Source organism: Choloepus didactylus, chromosome 5, assembly GCF_015220235.1.
Source record: "Choloepus didactylus isolate mChoDid1 chromosome 5, mChoDid1.pri, whole genome shotgun sequence".
Classification (NCBI taxonomy): Eukaryota; Metazoa; Chordata; class Mammalia; order Pilosa; family Megalonychidae; genus Choloepus; species Choloepus didactylus.
The window spans coordinates 160,028,463-160,050,219 of NC_051311.1; the positions used below are offsets into that span (position 1 = coordinate 160,028,463).

General features: G+C 36.5%; 1 protein-coding gene across 1 annotated transcript in view; it reads right to left on the bottom strand.

Annotated features, from left to right (window-relative positions):
• ABCA13 (ATP binding cassette subfamily A member 13) overlaps positions 1–21,757 on the bottom strand; it is a 453,377-nt gene that overhangs the window by 39,455 nt on the left and 392,165 nt on the right. Inside the window, exons 55-58 of the mRNA XM_037837193.1 lie at positions 17,367–17,517; positions 10,412–10,546; positions 7,591–7,694; positions 1,858–1,950 (exon numbers count right to left, since the gene is read on the bottom strand). Of these exons, the coding sequence (XP_037693121.1) occupies positions 1,858–1,950; positions 7,591–7,694; positions 10,412–10,546; positions 17,367–17,517 (483 nt within the window). The remainder of the gene's footprint in view (positions 1–1,857; positions 1,951–7,590; positions 7,695–10,411; positions 10,547–17,366; positions 17,518–21,757) is intronic.

Genomic DNA, 21,757 nt, shown 5'->3' on the forward strand with positions numbered 1-21,757 from the left:
GAGGTCAATCAGGAGGTTATTCTTACACATTATACAGATATTCCTTTTTAGTTTCTAGTGTATTAGAATAGCTAGAAGGAAGTACCTGAATCTGTTGAGCTGTAATCCAGTAGACTTGATTCTTGATGATAACTGTATAAGTATATAACTTTTATCATGTGTTTGTGTGATAGTGAAAACCTGGTTACTGATACTCCCTTTAACCAGTGTATGGGCAGGTAAGTAATAAAATAACGACAAAAAATATATAAATAATAGGGGCTATAAGAGGTATGGGAAGGTTTGGGTGTTCTTTTTTATTTCTTTTTTCTTGTCTTTTTTTATTCTTTTTTTATATATTTTTTCTTTATTTGGGAGTAACAAAAATGTTCTAAAATTGAATTGTGGTGATGAATGCAAAACCATATGGTGATACGGTAAGCCATTGATTGTATACTTTGGATGATTATATGGTGTATGAATATATCTCAATAAAATTGCATTTAAAAAAGAATAAACTATTAAGCAAAATAAAAAAAACAAAAAATTATCTATAATTATAATATGAACTGGGAAAAAGTTAATGCCTAAACAATGGAGGACAGGATTTAGAATTTAGATTTCTCTCTGGTGGCCTTGTGTTGTTACTACAGGCTGAGAGAATAGCTGGAAGGCAATTGAAAGCTTTTGAAAAGATAATTCCTTATTCTAACTTCCCAATATTATTGTTTCACATCTAAATGGCAGATCTTACTCTTAAGAGCCAATTCCATTTAAAATTACAAAGTGCATGTCTGAACTTTTCACACAGACATTTTTAAACCTCAGTAAAATAATTATTGCTATAAAGCTCACTAGCCCTGACTCCTTTATTTAAAATTTTTTAAAGCTTGCTTTTTCCTTTGCATAGAAAGTCTATTCATTATTATCTGGCTTTGAATTTTCATCAGTATTAGTTATACTAGTGTAATAGAGTAATATCTTTTATTATAAAGTGAGGCATATTGTGAGAACTGGAGAGAGACTCTAATAACTAAACTTGTTACCCACATTGAATTTGCTTAATTTGTCTTCTGATTATTTGTTATGACTGTGGTTGTCAAATTTTACATGTTGGCAGTAATCATTAAATTCCAAAGAAGATAATATGCTTAAAAAAGAGCTTTATCAATATGAAATGATAAGTTACTCTGTATCACAAATACCAGGTTAACCAGTAAATTAAAAAAAAAATTAGACACTAAAAAGTCTGAGTAAAAACATTACATGTACGGGGTATAAAAGTGTTCATAGTAACATAAGATTCCAAAGAGAAAATTGAAAAAAGAGACAATTCACCAAGAAGAAATTTAAGGGATTCATGAGCATAGGAAAAACATCTTCAGGCTTTCACTAGTTATTTATGAAGTCCAAATGAAAAACAACAACAATAAACATTCTACCCTCTCAAATTAAAAGATATCACTTTTAAAGTATAGCATTAGGTACAGTAAAATGGGTTCCCCAATTCACTGTGGAATGAATCACAAATCAGCACACACTTTTCATAAGGTTGCATGTACACAGGACTTTTTAATGTCTCTTCATCTTGACTCTATAATCGTATCCCCGATCTAAATTTAAGCCTTATTACAAGGAGGGTATAATATTCCCCTGGAAGGAATAAAGCAAAATGCGATGGGAAAAAAATGCTGTATCTTTGATTTACTAGTTATGGTATTTTAAACACACTCCCTAACTTGATCTCAGGGCCTGCATCTCCCATTCTATGCAACGTGGTAACAGTCTATAATTTCCCTAATGCGTCTCCTATTGTAACACAGCATCATGTATTGATTTTATAGGAATCATTTAAAAGAAGAGAGAAATGCAACATACCTATTTTTGATGTGCTGAGGAGAACCAAGACACTTGAAACTGCCATTGACCATTATGGCAAGTCTCGTGCAGAGGGCTTCACACTCCTCCATGCTGGGGGAAAGAAACGGGACAGATAAAACAAGCCATGTCCAAAGATATAAGAGTTAACCAGATTTTAAAAATAAAAAGTAGACTAAAAAAATACTACTGTTTGCAATTCATTTAAATTTCTACATGGAAACCTCCTGAAAACCAACTAAAGCACTTGCAGAATTGATTTGATTAAGTGATCAATTATACAATTAACAAAAAAGTCATTAGCATTTCCATATACCAGGAAGAATAGTTATAAAATACATAGGACTGAGTGTTTCAGTAACAGAGCAAAAATGCAAGGTAGACAAGAATAGCCTTAACAAAATATGTGAAAGTCTTATGAAAAGAAGAAATCTTTACTAACGGGCATAAATGAAACCTTGAATCAATGAAGATGTATCAAAATCCCAAAAGGATGGACAGGATATTTATAAATGGGAAAATTATTATGGCATATTATGAAATTATTGTGATACAAAATAATAGAATAACATAAATTTAAATATAAAATACAAGCAATAAATTATATATAAAATAAAAATACAAAATACAGTCTAATATAAAACATGATACAAAATATAGTACAAAATATCATAATTTGTAATTATAATCTATATTCTAATAAAATTTAATGGTATTCAGATAAACAATAAGTATTTGTAATTTATAATTATATTGTTAAATTATAATATTGATATAGTATAATAACAATCAAAAGGTTATGTTTCTTACCCCCATGGGAAAATTGACAATGATTTTAAAGCATATCTTTAAAATTACTTAGTGAAAAGAAAACAAACATAGAACTAGAAGAGTAAGTGAGAGACTTGCTCCAGCAAACATTAAGGTTTGTCATACAGCTAGGAAAATTAAACAAGGTGATACTCTAAAGAATTATAAGGCAGGTCAATAGAACAAAATAAGACAGCCCAGAATCAACATTACTACCTTAAATACAGATGTGATCTGAGAATGGTAAAGAAGATGATCTGGTCATTCTTGATTGAATTAATTTTCATTCCTGTTAGTAAAGTGATACACAAAGTTGCTGCCCTAACTTTCTGCCCCATGCTTTCACCATCATCCTCAAGGGTAATGAGGAAGAGTCAGAGAGATAAACTCATAGTTAATAGGAAAATGCCCAATTTGAAGACTTCTTCCCAGCTAGAGGATGATTTTTTGAACTCATGGAATCAATCACAGGCTGCCCTGCACTTCATTAAGGGCCAGTTATTTACATCTTTATATTACATGAATATGGACAGATTTATGGAAATTAAGTTATATTGTTAGTGTGAACCAAATGAAAAGCAGGACATAAAAGAGAAATGGTAGTGATATGCGGTCTTTCTGAGAACTTCCTGCAATAATTGCATGTTATGTGGGAATTAAAAGGAATTTTTAATGTGACACCATTTATACAATCTTACAATCTCAGTATGAACATAAGGACTTAACAAATACCAACAGAATGAATATAGGAATGCGGAGTATTTCTGGAATTGGCAAAGCAAACGGATCATTTTAAGCAAGAACATATATATATATATGAATATATATCATATATTATGATAAAGTACAGAAGTTATTAAATTTAATTCATTTTCAACAATTTCTCTTACAAAAAGGCTACGACCAAGTTAAAAGAAAAGGCAAATTCTTTCCCCAAAAGCAACTGTGAAGCTGGACAAAATTGACAAACACAACCATTTCAGCACTTTGGCATTAGCTGAGGGCATAAAACAGTCTGAGAAGCATTCATGGTTAACAAACTGCTGAAATAGAATGAGAAGAGTGGCAATCGGTGGCCTTCCAGCCATGGCTTTCTCCCATCCTCCCCAGATACTTGCAGGTAGGTGAGGCCATGAGGATTAACATCTTCTCTGCCACATTTGAAAGGGGAGCACTCAACTTGGATGACTGGGCAATGCCCATGCCCAGTGATATTGTCAATGTACATTACAATCTTAGATCCAGGTAAATAGGGAGGGACAGCAACTCTAGCATCTTGCCTGAAGTGGGCTCCCTTAGCCTGGAACTGTGTGGTGTGGCAAGCCTATACCTGGCTGAGGTTCCCTATTCTCTACATGTGCAGTAGAGACCAGAGAGGGCCCAAGCCAGTCGCACACTCCTTGCTGACCCAGAAGCTAGCTATATGCATATAGGAAACACAAAAAAACAAATAGTAGAGGCAGGTTGGAAAGGTCCTGAACTTTGAACGTATTTCCCCATCCACACACAGATCCATTTGCAGAAGACAGAAACTTTGTTGGCTTGAGGTAGTTGACACAACATCTGCACAATTGCTGATAACCAGCCTATGCAAAAACTGGGTAACTCTGAAGAAAAAAGGATTAACAATGAAAACAAAATTAAAAAAAATAAATAAAACTGAACAAAGGCATCAACAGCTACTTATTGTAGGGAAGAGGGATGAGTGATTTCACAGATTCAGTCCGAGCAAAGAAACAAATCAACAAACAAACATGCAAAATGAACAAACAAAAACACTGGTAACAATAACATACATAGGTGTGATGGCTTGAAGCTATATGTATCCCAGAAAAACTTGTTCTTAATCCACTCCTGTGGGTGCAAACCCCTTGTAAGTACATCCTTTATTATTATTATTATTTTTTTATATATATAGGAAGCCTTAGCCTCCTTTTTATAGCTATAAGTTTTACAGGAGCAAGCCTCAAGATGGAGGGCTTGACTTCTTAAGTAGGGTGCTCCTAATTTCATGTAGCATATATTATGTCCAAGATAAACAATTTTACAGTGAAGTAAAATTCAGAAAGATGGAAAGAAAGCCACAGGAAGCAAGACCATGAACAACGAAAGAATATGGAAGAGAAAAGAGAGGCCAGGAGACAGCCCCAATATGCCTTGCCATGTGACAAACTAAAAACCAAGGATCACCAGCAGCCAGCCCCCAGAATATCAGAAGCTTTGGGAAGAAAGCATTGCCTGATGACACCTTGATTGGGAATCTTACCAGCCTCAAACCATAAGCAAATAAATTCCAATTGTTTAACATGACCCATTTCATGGAATTTTGCTTGAGCAGCCTAGGAACCTAGAACAAGAGGAAATTCAGAACCCAGAACTACTGCAATTCATTATCTAAAATTGCAGTTCTCAACAAAAAATTAAAAGCATGCTACAAAACAGGAAAGCACGACCCATACCTGTGGGAGAAAGAAATCAATAGAAACATTTTCTAAGAGTACCTAAATGTTGGATTTAGCATAAAAAGTCTTCAAAAGAGCTGCTGTAAATACATTCAAGGAACTAAAAGAAATAATGTTTAAAAAATTAAAGTATTAACAAACAGAGATTTGGGAGAATAAGGCAGGTATTATAAAAAAGAACCAACTGGAAATTCTGTATTTGAAAAGTATAATTAATAAAATGAAAAATTCACTAAAGGGTCTCAACAGCAGTTTAGAGAGGGAAGGAAAAAGTCAGTGAACTTGAAGACAGCTCAAGAGAGATTGCACAATTTGAGAAATAGTAAAAAAGAGAGGGTTGAAGAAAAATGAACAGTAATTCCAAGACCTGTGGTGCACCATTAAGAGTTCCAATGTACATGCAATGGAGAGGAGAGATAGAACAGGCCAGAAAAAATATTTGAGGAAATAATAACTGGAAATTTTCAACATTTAATGAAAAACTTTAATCTTCACATATAAGAATCTCCATGAATCCCAGCAGGATAAATACAAATAGATCCACATATACACACATTAAAACCAAACTGTTGAAAGCCAAATATAAAGAGAAAATCTTGAGAGTAGCAAGGAATAAATGGCTCAGTAGGTACAAGAAAGCATCAATACGATTAATGCCCAACTTCTTGTAAGAAGCAATGGAGGTGAGAAGGCAGAGGGATGACATATTCAATGAGCTAAAAGAAAAGAATAAGTGAGTTTTCAAGAATGTTATATCTAACATGACATTTATTCAAAAAGGAAGGTGAAGCAATGGCATTCTCAGATAAACAAAATTCGAGAGAATTCCTCACTAACAGATCCACTTTACAAAAATGCTAAAATTATTCCTTCAGGCTGAGAGGAAATGGCCCTAGATGTTCACTCAAATCCACATGGACAATGAGCACCATAAATACCAATTATATGGGAAAATACATAAAACCTTACAGATACATATATTTTTATTTCTTTTCTGACTTTAAAAGATATAATATTTTACAAATAAAAAATTATAACACTCTTTTCTTAGGTATATAACAAGAAAATACATTGTATATGATAATAATAATACAAAGAAGGAGGGAGGGAATGGAGCCCTATTGGAGCAAAGTTTCTATAGTCTACTGAAATTAAGTTAGTATTAATCTGATAAATTAGGATGTATATTGTAATCCCTAGACCAACCACTAAGAAAATAACTAGAAAATAGTTATAATTAAAATAAAAAAACAGTACACTTAAAACTATTGATTTAGTGTAGAAGGCGGCAGTCAAAAGAGATGTAATAGAAAATGGAAGAGTCAGGGACTCCAGGGCTGCATCCATTCACAAAAGCAACTAATAAGCTCGCAAAACCTGGCAAAATCAACAGCTACAGAACTCTGAAATCTAGTAAAAAAAAAATTACAACAACCTGTGAAGGTTTGGTTGGGAAACTTTCCTCCATGAGTCTCTTAGGTCTTCAGAATGCCAAGAATTCAAGACCTCAGTGGCTCTTTACCTGGGCCACTTCTCAATGCTGTGTTTGCAGTGAGCAACCTTAAAGAATGAGGTGGTATCTCCCCCTTCAACAAGAAGCTGATGGTTTGCCCAGGCTCAGTGTCCTCTCTTGTGTGTGTAAGCACCCATCTATGCATCCTGGGAGCCAATGCAATGCAATCATGCTGACACTCTGGCTGCTATTGCTATTGTGAGGAATAGTCTCTCATCTCTGACCCAAGAGTCTCATGCCTTCTGTCAGCATCCCTTAAACTGTGGCAAGCTAAATTTGTTCACTTGCAAGTAGGATGCAATCTCAGATCCTTAGCAGTCCTTGACATTGAACTCACAGCATATTTTACTTAAGCACGGGAAGGAAACAAGTCTAAACTTTAAAGTCTGATCTCCATTAAATTTACCTTAGCCAATTATATTGCTCACTCCCTGTTAGTGGGTTTCATGGAAGCTCATATATGTATTGCTGTGTAGCCTAGAACAGTGTAGCATTTATTAAAGTTCAAAAAGAACCAATGATTTTCAAGTCTAATTAAAAATTATTTCTATGATGAAAGAAATATTAGACTAAATTCAAAAGCCTGTTAAGTTTTCATTTTAGTGAATTCTACCTTCTGGGATTGAGAGGCCTTGGTTATAGATGAGCTGAAACATCACATCACTTCAGAAAAAAGGTAGTCTAGCACTGAGCCTCGAGAAGTGACAGTGGACTGGATAAGAATGCGGGCTCTGGATCTAGACCACCAGGTTCAAATTTTAGCTCTGCTATCCGTTTGTAGGCTGGCCTCAGATGCATTCTTTCACCCTTATCATTTCAGTGTCCAAATCTTGCCAAGATGAAGTCTGAAGACCTCAGCACTGTGTCTCGCCCTGAGCACACTCAGGAACTGTTGACTGCTCTTCAGTCTGGCTCAAGAAGTAATCAGAGTCAGGGGATGACACACACCTGTGGGAGGTCAGCACTGCAGCACAACCCTCCTGAACCTCTTGTGTGATTGTTTTCCACAGGTACCGCTTAGAGCAGGGATCCATCCCGGAGCTGGGCTCATCCTGCAGGAGAAAACACAGGAGGTCAGATCCTGGCCCACTGGCTCTACTAAGCAAAGTTCCTTGAGACATCCTGCATTGCACTCAACAAATTAGGATGCATCTTAACATCAGTTTAGTTTGCCTTTGGGATCTGGTTGGGTAGGCCAAACTTGATGTTTTTAAAATGCATCTTTAACCTATCTGAAATTTCAGACTGATACACCCTAGAAAGACATATTATAGCAGAAAAACTTTACTTTTTCAGCAACAGCAAACAACCTGAAATGTCTTGGAAGCCCAAGTTGTCTCCTTCAAGGAACACCAAAGCACTTCTTATTTGAACCATTTCTGATAGAACTGTATGATATATTTCTGTACTTTTTGTAGGCAGGGTGTACTAAGCACATTTTTCTTAAGAGCTTAGGTGATCAACTCCCACAAAGAAACAGAAGGGAAATGAAAAAAAAATCACACTGGACAAGAACACAAAGCATCTGGTCTTCTCTGCAAATCAAATGACATGTGATAAACATATTTATAAAAATAAATAAATAAATGAATGATATTATGACATGCAATTCTAAATTTTCCTTATTCCCACCTTGGTGTCGGCTTTGAGAACCACTTCTCTCTGTGGAGAACTGTGACGGCCCTCAAATGCGTCTCCTTAACCAGATACTTTGAACATTCATCATCATCACATGCACTAATGTTAATTGTGGACTTACAACGGGTCAGACACTGAGCTAGATGCTTAATGTGGATTATTTCATTATCTGCTTCCAATGGCTACATTAGACACACTATTATCAGGACTGTTTTCAGATGAGTAGGAGCACACAGAGAAAAGCTCAAGTCTGACTCAAGGGTCCCCACCTTCTATGCCAGAGCAGAGTGAGTTCAAGTGTGTCAAGGAAGAACGTAAGGGGCTGGAAGTCCTCAGAGATTGACTGTGCAATGCTGGGCAGGGGGAAGTTCTGCTGCTGAAGGCAATGAACACACTTGTCTTGTTAACTCTTCAATACAAGCCTGCCTCCTCTTGTTAGAAGGAAAATGAAATTTGTAAACTGCAGAAGTGTGCACATTTTAGTTCTTATTGTCAGGTTCCAGAATACGAAATTAAGGAAAAGGCTTGAAGCTGAGAAAAAGTAAGCTCAGTGCAAGGAAAAGGAATATGTATGTCAGATTCCAGAAGTTGACCAGTAAATGATGGGACCTTGTCTCCAACCCAGGACTCTGGAACCCCAATAAACTCTCCCGCTCCCATGTTGTCTTGATTTAATGAACAGGGATAGGAAAACACACACACGCACAAACACATCTGCTTTGTTTCTGAGCTTTTCAATGCTCCTCAGACTTTCAACCAGTGTGAAGCCGTGGGATACACTCTAGTGATAAGAATACAGCATATGGCACACCAACAATGACTGTTTATAGTTTGAATGGCATTTATTTATAGTTTTAGCCGTTTTTGATAAAATGAGACAATTGGCTCTCTTTCTTGAGAATCACCCCCTTCAGTTAAACCTTTGATCCAGTCAAATTGAATTAATTACAGTTCCCAAATAGGTCACTGACTGCCTTGTCTGGGGACCAGTGTGAGTACTCTGCTCTCTTGTTGGATGGCCCTCCTCTCCCCACCATATGCATCCCCCCCCCCAGCCCTATCCTCAGGACTCATCATGGGTGTGTGCTGTCACTACCCCTATGATAAACATGCACATGCAGGTAGAAAAAGACATAAAACCAATATGCTAGAGAAAAAAACATATATTGGTTTTCAGATTACAGGAAAATTCTGATTTTTTTTAAAACACTATTTCAAATGTTGATGTTTGTGCTAGTTTGAATGTATTATGTCCCCCAGAAAAAGCCATATTCTTTGATGCAATCTTGTGGGGCAGACATATTAGTGGGGATTAAGTTGGAACCTTTGGATTAGGTTATTTGCATGGAAATGCACCCCACCCAACTGTAGGTGATAACTCTGATGAGATATTTCCATGGAGGCATGACCCCACCCATTCAGGGTGGGCCTTGATCAGTGGAGGGAACTCAGTGCAGCTGAGAGTGATGTTTTGAAGAGGAGCTACAGCCAAGAGGGACACTTCGAAGAAAGCACAGGAGCTGCAGATGAGAGATAGTTTGAAGACAGCCATTGAAAGCAGACTTTTGCTCCGGAGAAGCTGAGAGAGGATGAATACCCCAAGTGCAACTGAGAGTGACATTTTTGAGGAACTGCAGCCTAGAGAGGAGCGTCCTGGGAGAAAGCCATTTTTTTGAAACCATAACTTTGGAGCAGACACCAACCACATGCCTTCCCAGCTAACTGAGGTTTTCCGGACGCCATTGGCCATTCTCCAGTGAAGGTACCCAATTGCTGATGTGTTACCTTGGACACTTTATGGCCTTAAGACTGTAACTGTGTAACCAAATAAACCCCCTTTTATAAAAGCCAATCCATCTCTGGTGTTTTGCATTCCGGCAGCATTAGCAAACTAGAACAATGTTCCATTTAATTTTCAGTTTGAGAAACAAAAGTGAATCTATCAAAAGATAATTTTTGTATTTCTGTAAAGTCTCAATGATATTTTATGTTATATTTGGGAAATGTAGACTTAGGCCAAAACAGCTTATTTTGAAGTTACTTCTGATAGATTAAAGTAAGTTAACAAAGACATACGCAATGGGAATCTAATGTCAAGGCACAGCATATGGTGGATGTATCTTCTGCTCACCAGTAAGAGAATCTGAGGTTTCCCCACCAAGGCCAGGGCTGTAGAGAGTTTCCTCTTGGTTCCCCCACTGTAGGTGCCGACAAGTTTGTCAGCATGGGCTTCCAGGTGCAGGTGCTTCACGAGGTCCCCGGCCACCTGGAAGAAAGGTATAAGGAGAGGGTTTTCAATACTAATTCAAGGAAGCAAATATCCCATTTTACATAAAGAAACCACTGTTAGCAATTGCCCACTCAGGAGTTAAGTTTGTAAATTAGGTGGAGCTGCAGGAAAGAGGAGGGGAATTTTTCTTATTCATAATTTCTGAGAACCATTTATCAAGTTACGAATATGATCACGTTACTAAACAAATACCCTCGGGACACAGGAGATTCTTACTGCTCCCCAAGTCCCTCAAGCATGGTCACAAATTCTTTTCTTCCCCACCTTTCAACCTGTCCATTTCTCATAGATCCCTGAAGGCCCAGTTCATTCTCTTAGCCCCAGGAAGATAACTGTTCTCTCTTTTGTGTATTACATGTGTCTCTACATCACTTTTATTTAGCACTTTCCACTGTAATTTGCACTGCACTGTTTCCAGTTCTGTCTCCTGTGCCGGGTTAGTTCCTATTAGGGCCAATATTAAACAGATTTTTTTTTTTTGCTTATTTCTGGATACAGTTTAAAATTTTTGCAAACCATTTTATTTAATTTTGTGGCCACAGGGGTATTCATGTACATTTATTCATTATGTATCACCAAATAATCAAATTTTCTGAGATCCCCTCTCAATTCAAATTTAAGAGAAGAAAGAAAAACTCTGTAGGACTGTAAGGATGGACTAATATCTGTGTGCCCTAAATAGCTAAATAATACAACACAGTTTTGAACTAATGTATATACTATTTTAAAAACAAATACATACAAATTGGAATAGTTAAAATAATAACAGTGAAATATTAAGAATCTCTAAAAATATTAGGATAATGCAGAAAAAAATGTAAACTGATTAGGGTATGGGTATTAATTTATAACCAAATGAATAGAAAAATAAATCCTATTTATTTGGGCGATGGCCTGGCACAGATTGACTAAGCTTTAAAGTGACAATTTGGCAGTTTCAATAAGGCACTGCAAGAAAAGTCCAAACACATTTGCAGCAGACGCCCTTTACTCTCAGAAAACTGGTTGGATGTTTCACCAAAAAGGTCAGTAAAAGTAAGGAAAACAATAAAAGGGAATTTATGTAACTTTGACATTTTAACTTAAAATGTATAAATATACCTTTCTTGTCTCGATTTGGATGTAGGGCCTACGGCTTCTCCGGACCTTGCAGGGGTCTGCTTATGACTGACAGCCATCCTCCTTCTAGTCTAAACTGCACTCTTAATTCATCATCTCTAATTCCGCTGTTTGTCTTTCTTTAAATGTATCAAAAGCTTCTCAGTTGAAGCAATTTCATGAGTGCAAAATCTGTTGAGATTTTTATGATTTTTTTGTCTCTCACAGTTGCTTTGCACACTTTTAATTCAAAAACAAATTTTGTTTTGTTTTGTTTTGCTTTGCTTTATTAGAGAAGTTGTGGGTTTACAGAAGCATAAAATACAGGATTCCCACAAACCACCCTATTACTAACACTTTGCATTAGTGTGGTATCTTTGTTACAGGTGATAAAATCACATTGTTATAACTCTAGTCTATAGTTTAACTTAGGGTTCACTGTTTATATAGTGCAGTTCCATGGATTTTTTTTTTTAATTTTTTATTCTGTTACCATATATACAATGTAACATTTCCCCTTTTAATCACATTCAGATCTATATTTCAGTGCTGCTAATTACATTCACAATATTGTGCTCCCTTCACCACTATCCATTACCAAAACACGCAACTCACCTGCATAAAATCTTTTTTATGTCATTTTCAAAGAAATGCCTTTCTCCCTCTGTAGGTTCCTATTTGATCAATTTTGCAATGTTTAATAAAAGCATATATAACTAAAAGTAACAAGGTTGACTGGCCTAAGTAGACTTGGTGATATACAACTGACTCCTGGTGAATAATGAGCTCGAATGGTCTGATCAGAGGTGCTGGGTGCACAGATCCAGCTCTGAGAGGGAGCAGAAGGCACTGGCCACGCTTCTGTGGCCTCACATTTTAAATTAGCTGACACAGTAATTATTCCTCCCTGTACAAACTCCCACTATAAACTGCTCGATGGCTTTATTTGTGCAGCCTCAAAATAATTCAGGAAGTGAATTGACAAGCTCAAGGACTGGTCTAGTTGTCAGGTAACATACTTCAAAGAAATGCAGATTTCAAGGCCCAAAAGATTTCAGAAGATAAGAGTGTTGAATCTCCTATCTGTCAATGAAAGTAATTGAGACCAGTAGTTCCTTCCTATTGAAAACGGTAAAGCCATCTTCTCCAGATTGTTTTATATGAACTGTCTTTTCTTCATGGCTCCATTTGGCCTAATTATTTCATAAATATAATTTGAATAATAAAAATGAATTTAAATAAACAAAAAATTGTTCAACTCAAACAAGCAAGCAAATGAAACATTAATGGAAGTTCTATAGGGCCGAAGAGACAATTGCAAGAGTTAGATGACAGACTGTGGTCACTGTTTTCCTCAGAGAGGGCCTACCAAGAAGGTATAAGAATGGTACACCGATGACTATTCATATGAGAGATGAAGGAGTGGAACTCGGAGGGCTTCCTGGAAGAGGAGGCATTGGTGCATACGAATGTAGAGGAACCCAAGAGAATGCAGACACAGGAAGATTTAGCTTTCTGAAAGATTAAGTATTAATTGGGCTGAGGCCAGCAAAAATGACAAACTTGGGAAATGATATTTTTGATTATTCTCAGATTCATGAATATACAAGAAAAGAATGAAAATGTAACGTGTGTGTATCGGAAAGCAATTTGTATTTCACTCCAATCCATTTCATTCAAAGACTACCAATATATAAACAAATGTTGATAAACAGAAAAATGAAATAAAACAAAATAAAAGCACCTGGTTCTATTGAAATAGATTATGGATAAGAGAACCTCTGAATAATCCTCACAAACTACTGTTGCTTATTTTTATGAAAACTAGAAACAAATGTCAAGCCTATGTCAAATTTTCCCAATTTCACAAAAGGTTAAATGTTGGGCGGCTGCAAATCCTAGATTGATAACCATAGGAAAGATTACAGAATATAAAGGAACAAATGTATTGGGTTTGATTATGTGCTTTCTGAATGTCATGCTTTAAGTGAAAAACCTGACTACAGTTCAGTAAGTATTCTGTTGCAGTGTTTCCTGCACTCAGCAATTCTATGTTGTCAACGTAACAACAAGCATAGGCTGGAAAATACTATCTTCACCCCAAAATGTCATACACCAATGGAATTCCTCTCTGCTGCTAGGCATTTTTCCCATGGAAAGTTCTGGAAACTATACTTATAGCAAGAGATCAGGATTTATTTGTTTTTATGTCACCAGTGCTTGACATCTGTGTGGTTCCAAAGTCAAAAGCTTTCTATTAGCACATTTGATGGCCACATCAAAAATTTCCAGGAGATTAAAGAACAAAATAAATAGATGAATAGGAAAAAGGAACTAAAGACACAAGATGAAAATGGCTTTCTTCTCACCCTCACTCTTGTCTTTACCTCCTCCTCCCCTCCTCCTGTCTTATAACTTCTAATTCCTTATGATGTGAGGCACATCACTGCTTGTGAATGGAAGAAAACGTCAGGATAAAAGTCAAGTCTGAAAAGAAGAGACTGGAAAGCAAGACACAGTAGGGGGTTTGGGTTGGGAGGAATTTGCAGGTATTACCTGAAAAATAAGATGGCTGAAGAGCTCTACCTCCTCTATACCAGGGGAACATAAAATTCAGAAATAGCCAGTCCTCGTCCCAATTTGTAGTGTTGGGTTGTTTGGCTATGATGTTAACCCTTAAATTATCTGCTATCATTGACTTCTTCTACACATTTTCTCTAGCGGCACAGCTTGCCACCTCTACCTCCTGAATCACCGTATTATAACTTAAAATAAAACTCGTTGGCCAGATTCATTGCTTTCAGGCTCAAATCTGTACTTGTTATGTACATTTTTAAAAATTGTACACAAATGTGTGGTGTGAACAATGGGGAAAAGTTGAAAATCACTACATCAACCCACCAAGCCTAAATTCAAGCCCAATGAAGAGGCTTTTTTTCCCCTCACCTAATCGAACTTTTGGAGGACTAGGAGAACAAGAAACATGACTATAAATAGAAAAGAGCAGCAAGCTGGGAGCATAAATGAGTTAAGGCCCCTGGGGGTGCAGGCACAGGTTCAGGGATGGAGGGAGGGAAAAGAGGGTGTAGAAAGGAGCTCCCCAACAAAGAACAAAGGGGTCTCCATCAAGAATCACAGTGGAGGTAACACAGCTGCACATGTTAAATGAATGCAGATGGCAGCATGGAGAAAAAGAACCCAAGTAGCAGCAGATGTGCCGTAAGTCATAAAGGACTGCAGGTGAGGAGCACACCTTAGACCCCAGATGCAGCCACTTCTTCAGTCACCCCAGGGGCATGAAAAATAAGATTGACACTTGGGTTGCTTCCATCTTTTGACTGTTGTGAATAATGCTGCTATGAACATTGATACGCAAAATGTGGTCCATCCACACAATGAAATATTATTCAGCCACAAAAAGGAATGAAGTTCTGATACATGCTATAAAAATGGATGAACCTTGAAAACAAGATACTGAGTGTTATAAGCCAGACACCAAATGACAAATATTGTGTGATTCCACATAGATGAAATACCTAGAATAAGCAAATTAATAAAGGCAAAATGTAGATTAGAGGTTAACAGGGGCTGAAGGACAGGGGACGGGGAGTCATTGCTTAATTCGGGGTGATGAAAAAGTTTTGGAAATGAATGATAGTCACAGTAGCACTATATAGTAAAAGTAAATAATATCACTGAACTAAATACATGAAAGTGGTTTAAATGGGAAATTTTGTGTTGTATTTATGTCACCACAATAAAATTTTTTAAAAAAAGATCGAGATGCTAATAGCACTAACAATTCTTTCTTACACAACTAGCAACTTGAATGTAACTAAGTGGCAGGAGAGTGTCTTGACTAGGAAAATGTGCTCTGTAGCTGGGTTATCTGGTTTAAAAATAAATCCCACCACATACTAGCCATGCGACTTGGGCAAGTTACCTAACCTCTCGGTCCCTCAGCTTCCCCGTTTATAAAATGGGAATAATAATATCCACCTCATGTGGTTGCCATGAAATATGTAGTGCCTAGCACAGAAACTACTTAAATGTGAACTTAAACTACTGGTTTCTGTTATTTCCTAACAATCCCTTCTGATCATGTTGTGGTAAGCAGATTGGAAAAGGGTAGGGGAGGATATTCCCATAATTAAAATATTCCCAAGGTTTATAGGAGAGGAAAATTTGTCAAAAAGGGCACTAATTCTTTGGGAACATCTGAAAAAGTAATCTGTCATACTGGAAGCCTCTGTGCAAATAGTAACATAGTCTGAAAAATCAGTTGCTGTTTTATGAAAGAAATGAAGCCAGCTTCTAATTGGAAAACCATTAAAATAAACTTCCTTGATAGAGGAGTTCAGAATAACCAGGCTGTAAGATGGTCCAGTATCAGTCGGCAATTGCCCTGGATTTCAGAAAGCACCAAGCCTTGCTTTAGTAACAAGAACCTTTTTGTAGAGAGCATTTCTCCTGTAAAACAAAGGGGCCAGCTTACAGTGTTTGTCAAGTGCCTGCCTCTTTAATCAAAAACTAACAAGGCGGAGCTGACAGAGAGAAACACCAATAAATACTGGGCCAACAATGAGACCTGGCTTTGCAATCCCTGGTTAACCCTGCAATGAGCAGGTCTCCTGCAGGGTGGTCAGAGATCTTTACTTCATTAAAACAGGAGGCAGATGAAAAGACCAGTGGCCCCTTCAATGACAGGAGAGATTCTGTCCTAGCTTCATTTAAAGCTACAGAGCATAAATCAGACACGAAGGGGGACGCATTACAAACAGAGCTCAGAGAACGGATTTTCATGGACCAGTGAAGGTGACGGCTATTAATTTTGTCTCCTGTGCATCCCAGACTAGAGTCCTGCAGAATCAAATTGAAAATGCATCAGATAAGCCACTTATTTTTGCTCCTACTTCAGACATCAGAAATTCAAGGAACACCTCTGATTCTCTACAATGAGGTGTAGAAAAAGTAAAACTATGCCCTAAGCAACTGCCATTCCAGGTCCTATTTGGAACTTCCTCTGAGCTGTCAGTCAGGGTCGTCTGCTCCACTTCACTGACCACTGCTTGGCAAAAGGAAGAAATGACAGCTGTCTCTTGCTTTCTCACTCTTCATCCACCTTCTCCCTCCTCTCACAGACAGTGATGGGGCGGGGGGGAGCCGTGAGGAGGGAGTCATGCAGATTCTGACACTGTCATTCTCAGAAGAATGACCCCCAGAAAGGCACTGAGGCAGGAAGCTGTCAACCCCACTCACCAGGAAGTCATCGCTTCAAAAACCCACCAAATCCCACACATGCTCCATGCCCGCTTCCTGGCTACGCCCTGGAGATACAAAGTTTACGATGTTTGTTCATAAACTTGAAGAGCTAATAGTGCAGGAAATGTAAAAGGCATTTTAAAGAGAATTAAAATGGGAGGATACAAAGTTACAAATGATTTTAGTTGTGCTTTAACCCCTATCATGTCATTTCCTCACACAGATATATTTTAAATATATAACATAAATACAACATACATATATTTTATTATGGTTCCTTCATTATAATCATATTGGAAAATAGCTTTGAATAAATAAAACTGATGCAAATGATTCCTTCTCTGCAGAGGATAAGAGTGCTGCCTTGGGACCTAGAAGGGATCACTGTGCATTCCTGAGTCTTCTCATTTTCTGGAAAATCCCAAGAAGTGCTTACCTCAGGGATGCACTGCTTTGGAATCCCACGGAGGTTGCAGTAATAATGGAGATGTTCCCAACCGCTCAGGAGCTCGTCGAGGGCATCCTGCTGTGGGCAGTAGCCAATGAGAACACCTGCTTTGCCAGGAGAAGACAGGGCCACTTTTTCTCTGTTTGAAAAAGAAGCCCTGGTTTAGGAGGAGACTTTCACAGCAAACATCAGCCCCTTTCTTAAACTTGGCTCATCTGTAACAAGTTCATTGCACAGTGTGTTCATCACAATTAATTCACTTAGCATCAGTTGGTGCAATGGATAAATGGCAACCCATGAGTCCAACAGAACAGTGTTGGTTCCAGAGTCAGAAGCCCTGGTGTTAATTGTGGCAATTCCAGGACTGATTTGGGTATCAAAGAAACACACACACACACACACACACACACACACACACACACACACACACACACACAGAGCAAAGAGCTATGTATTGGGTTTATAAGTGCTCCATACATGACCCTCATATTTATGATTTTTTCCCACCCAACTTATTAACAGCTAATAAGTCAATGTCTAAACTATCAATCAGTTTCAAATTTTTAAAAGGGTAAATCTTTATTATAACAATTATATATAGTCTCCCATTGAACATATGGAAAAATAGAGAGGAAGAATCGAAAAGAATTACTCATTGTCCTAACCTTCAGCAATTTCTGAATTAACTTGATGTTAATCCTTCCAGAGTAGCTGTGCTACATGAGTTTCAGGGTGAGGTTTATACTAAATTGTATCTACTTAAAAAACAAATATTTTGTTTCATTTCTTATTTTAACATTAATACATACTCACCATGGAAAATTTGGAACTACTGAAATGTCTCCATATTTTACACTTTGATTATTTCCTTACTGACATTGTGTATGCATTTTTATATAAATAAAATTGTTTTGACATAAAGACTCTTGAGAATACTTCAGAAAAAAAAATTCCTATCTCCTAAATGGAAGATAGCATAAAGGCAGACTTGTCGAGAAACTCTGATGGCTGCACAGGCAATAATTAGCATTTCTCAGTGTAAAAAGAAAAATAAAAACACGGTGAATCTGGCCATTCAATATAATTATTAACATTAAAATTTATATCAAAGCAATATATGCACATGGTCATAAGGAAACAGTGAGAGAAAACTTGGCTTTAAGTTCTCAACTTTGTTTTCCCCTCTTAAATTTGTACAATTGACTCCCTCTAACATTGTTTTTAATTTAGTATAGTGAAATATTTATTTCAGTCTGATTTTTGTTAATCAGTAGGAACTACTTTTTTCAGCTAAATCATTTAGGGATTTTATTTATCAGTGATTTTATGATTTCTTATGAAATACATATATATAGGAAACCTCTGATATATTTCTGGGGGTCTTTTATCAATGTCTTTACCTGGAATATTAGAATGTAATAAATTGTTTTCAACCCCTGCCTCTGAAAAAAAAAAAATTACTCAATAACTTTTTGAATAGGGTTTTTGTTTCATTTTTTCATGTTCTCCATCCTTGCCCTGCAGGAAGACCTATAGATTTTCAATTTGTCTGTACATTTTCTGTGTTATCTACAATTCTCTCACTCTTCAATCAATGGTCTTTTCATCTATATTCTAAATTTTTCAAGTGTATCCCTAAGATAACTAATTTAATATTCTTCACTTTTACCTTGCTTTTGTTAAGTAACAAATACGTGGACTTAAAATCTAATATATACTTAATTTTGTTTAGGTAGCTCCTATGTCATATTCTCTTGTCTTTCCAATTCAGCTAAGGCACTTTTCTTGAAGCATTCTACTTCTGTGCTATATTTTACCTTTTTAGACCATGAGGATACCAAATCAATGTTATTCCTTTCTTATAGTTTATTAAGTCAGTAAGGCCAAGTATTATTTTCACAGTTCTAGTATTTCCTATTATTCCATTCAAATTTCATACAATAATGTGCAATATGTTTTGTTGTTTACCCACCCTTGTATAAGAGGTAAGGTTGCCATAAAATACAGGGTATCCATTCAAATCTGAATTTCAGATAAATAATGAATAAAAATTAAGTGTGCAGCACGTACCATGCAATATTTGTACCTCTCATGAAAAAGAAGTTATTTACCTCAGATTCAAAGGTAACTGGGCTTTTAATTTGCTAACCCTGGAAATTCTAATGCAGGAATATTTGTAGAGGTTAAATTTATATACTATCTGTGGCTGCAAAACATTCCACACATAAGATTCTTTAAATTCATTCTTAAAATCATAAGCTAACTCTGGTGGACATTCTTGTGCACTATAGAGACAACCCATTTTAGGTTTTAATGTATTGGAATAGCTAGGAGTAAATACCTGAAACTCTCAAACTGCAATCCAGTAGCCTTGACTCTTGAAGACGATCGCATAACAATGTAGCTTACAAGGGGTGACAGTGTGATTGTGAAAGCCTTGTGGATCTCACTCCCTTATCCAGTGTATGGATGGATGAGTAGAAAAATGGGGTCAAAAACTAAATGAAAAATAAGTTGGGAGGGGGGAATGATTTGGGCGTTCCTTTTTACTTTTATTTTTTATTCTTATTTTTACTTTTTCTGGTATAAGGAAAATGTTCAAAAAAATAGACTGGGGTGATAAATGCACAACTATATGATGGTACTGTGGACAGGTGATTGTACACCATGGATAATTGTATGATATGTGAATGTATCTCAAAAGAAATCATAAGCTAAACTGGGCTCTGTTTCTGATCTGATGGAATAGTTTGCAATGGTCCAATCTTTCCCCTCAAAACAATGAAAAAGCTGGATAAAAGGCAGAAAAAAAATAGATCTGAAGTCAAGGAATTCAAAGTTCAAATCCCAAAGAGAAGGAAAAGGCACTGAGGTGAGGTATTTATTCCTATTTTCTCCTTAAGGCATTGGCTACTCATATAAAATGAGGAAGGAAAGATGGTAAAGCTGTATAGAAAGTGACTTGTAAAAGGCAGAGAAGCTAAACGAGGATTTTTTTCAGTCTTTTGATGAGATAAAAATTGAGTTGAAGGCTCCCAAGGCAGACAGTACTCGAGAGGCCAAGATCCTGGAAAAATGGAAGTGAGAAGAATCTAAAATTTTAAGCTGCTTTTACCCTTGGGGTACTCATCAATTCATGAATTCAAGCCTAGAGTTGAGGAGAGCAAACACGAAATTTCTACAGAACTATCAAATGTATCATAGTGCTGGAAAAGTAAACACTGGAGTTCTGCAAACGTTCAGATGTAGGCTCTCTGGCAAATAACTGTGGCTGCCAACTGAGAACACCAAAAGGTGACACCCCGGGCAATATGGAAATTGAGAAGTCCTTAAAATGACTAAATCCCACCCAGCCTTAAATAAGATCTCACTTTCTGATTGTATTAAAAGGACCTTCCCTCCTGAAAATGCATGTCAATAAGCTAGAGGGAATTAACTTTGGGGAAAACACCATCATTCAGAGGTTTTAAAATATTTCATTCAATCAGACCTTACCAGGAGTGACCAACACTCAATAGAAATGGGCCCAAAAATGGAACAGATATTGGAGTTATCAGACATAGACCTTAAAATAGTGGAGTTAATATATGCATGAAACAGATGAAAAGATGATGAGTTACAAAGGAATACAATGGAAATTATGGAACTGAAAAATTTAACCAAACTTAAGAGGTCCTTCAGACATATTAATGAATATAAAATTAATAAAATTTGACACCAAATACATCTGGAATAAAAATAATATTACCACAGTTCTTACAGACAAATAAATTAAAATGAACAGTGCAAAGTATTTTATGAACAATTCTTTTTTCATATAATGTGACAATTTAGATGAAATGCACTAATTCCTCAAAACTCAATGTACCAAAACAGAAGAAATAGAAAGTTTGAAAAGTTCTACATCTAAAAATAAATGGAATCACTCATTAAAAGCTTTCCTTATAAATGCAGACCCAGATGGAATCTCTGGGGTACTATTCAAAACATTTATGGAACAACAACACCAATTATAACCTATTCCAGAAAGTAGATAGGCTGAAAACAATCCCCAAGTTATTCTATAAGGCAACTGTTACCTTAACACTTAAACCTGACAAGGATGTTACAAATAGTAAAACAAAAAACAGTGAATGAAATATACTACATTCACAGAAGAAAGAGTTATCATATGAGCATTGTAAGAGATGAGGGAAAGTATTCGATATGTTTTTAACTCCTCAAAAATCAATCAATAAATAAAACGAAGAGCATCTTAACATTGGAATAAAATTTCTTTTATTTATTTATTTTATTCTGATAAAGATTAACTACCCAAAACCAACAGCAACTGTGAGATATTCAAGTTAACAGTAAAATATTTGAAGTCTCCCTGCTAT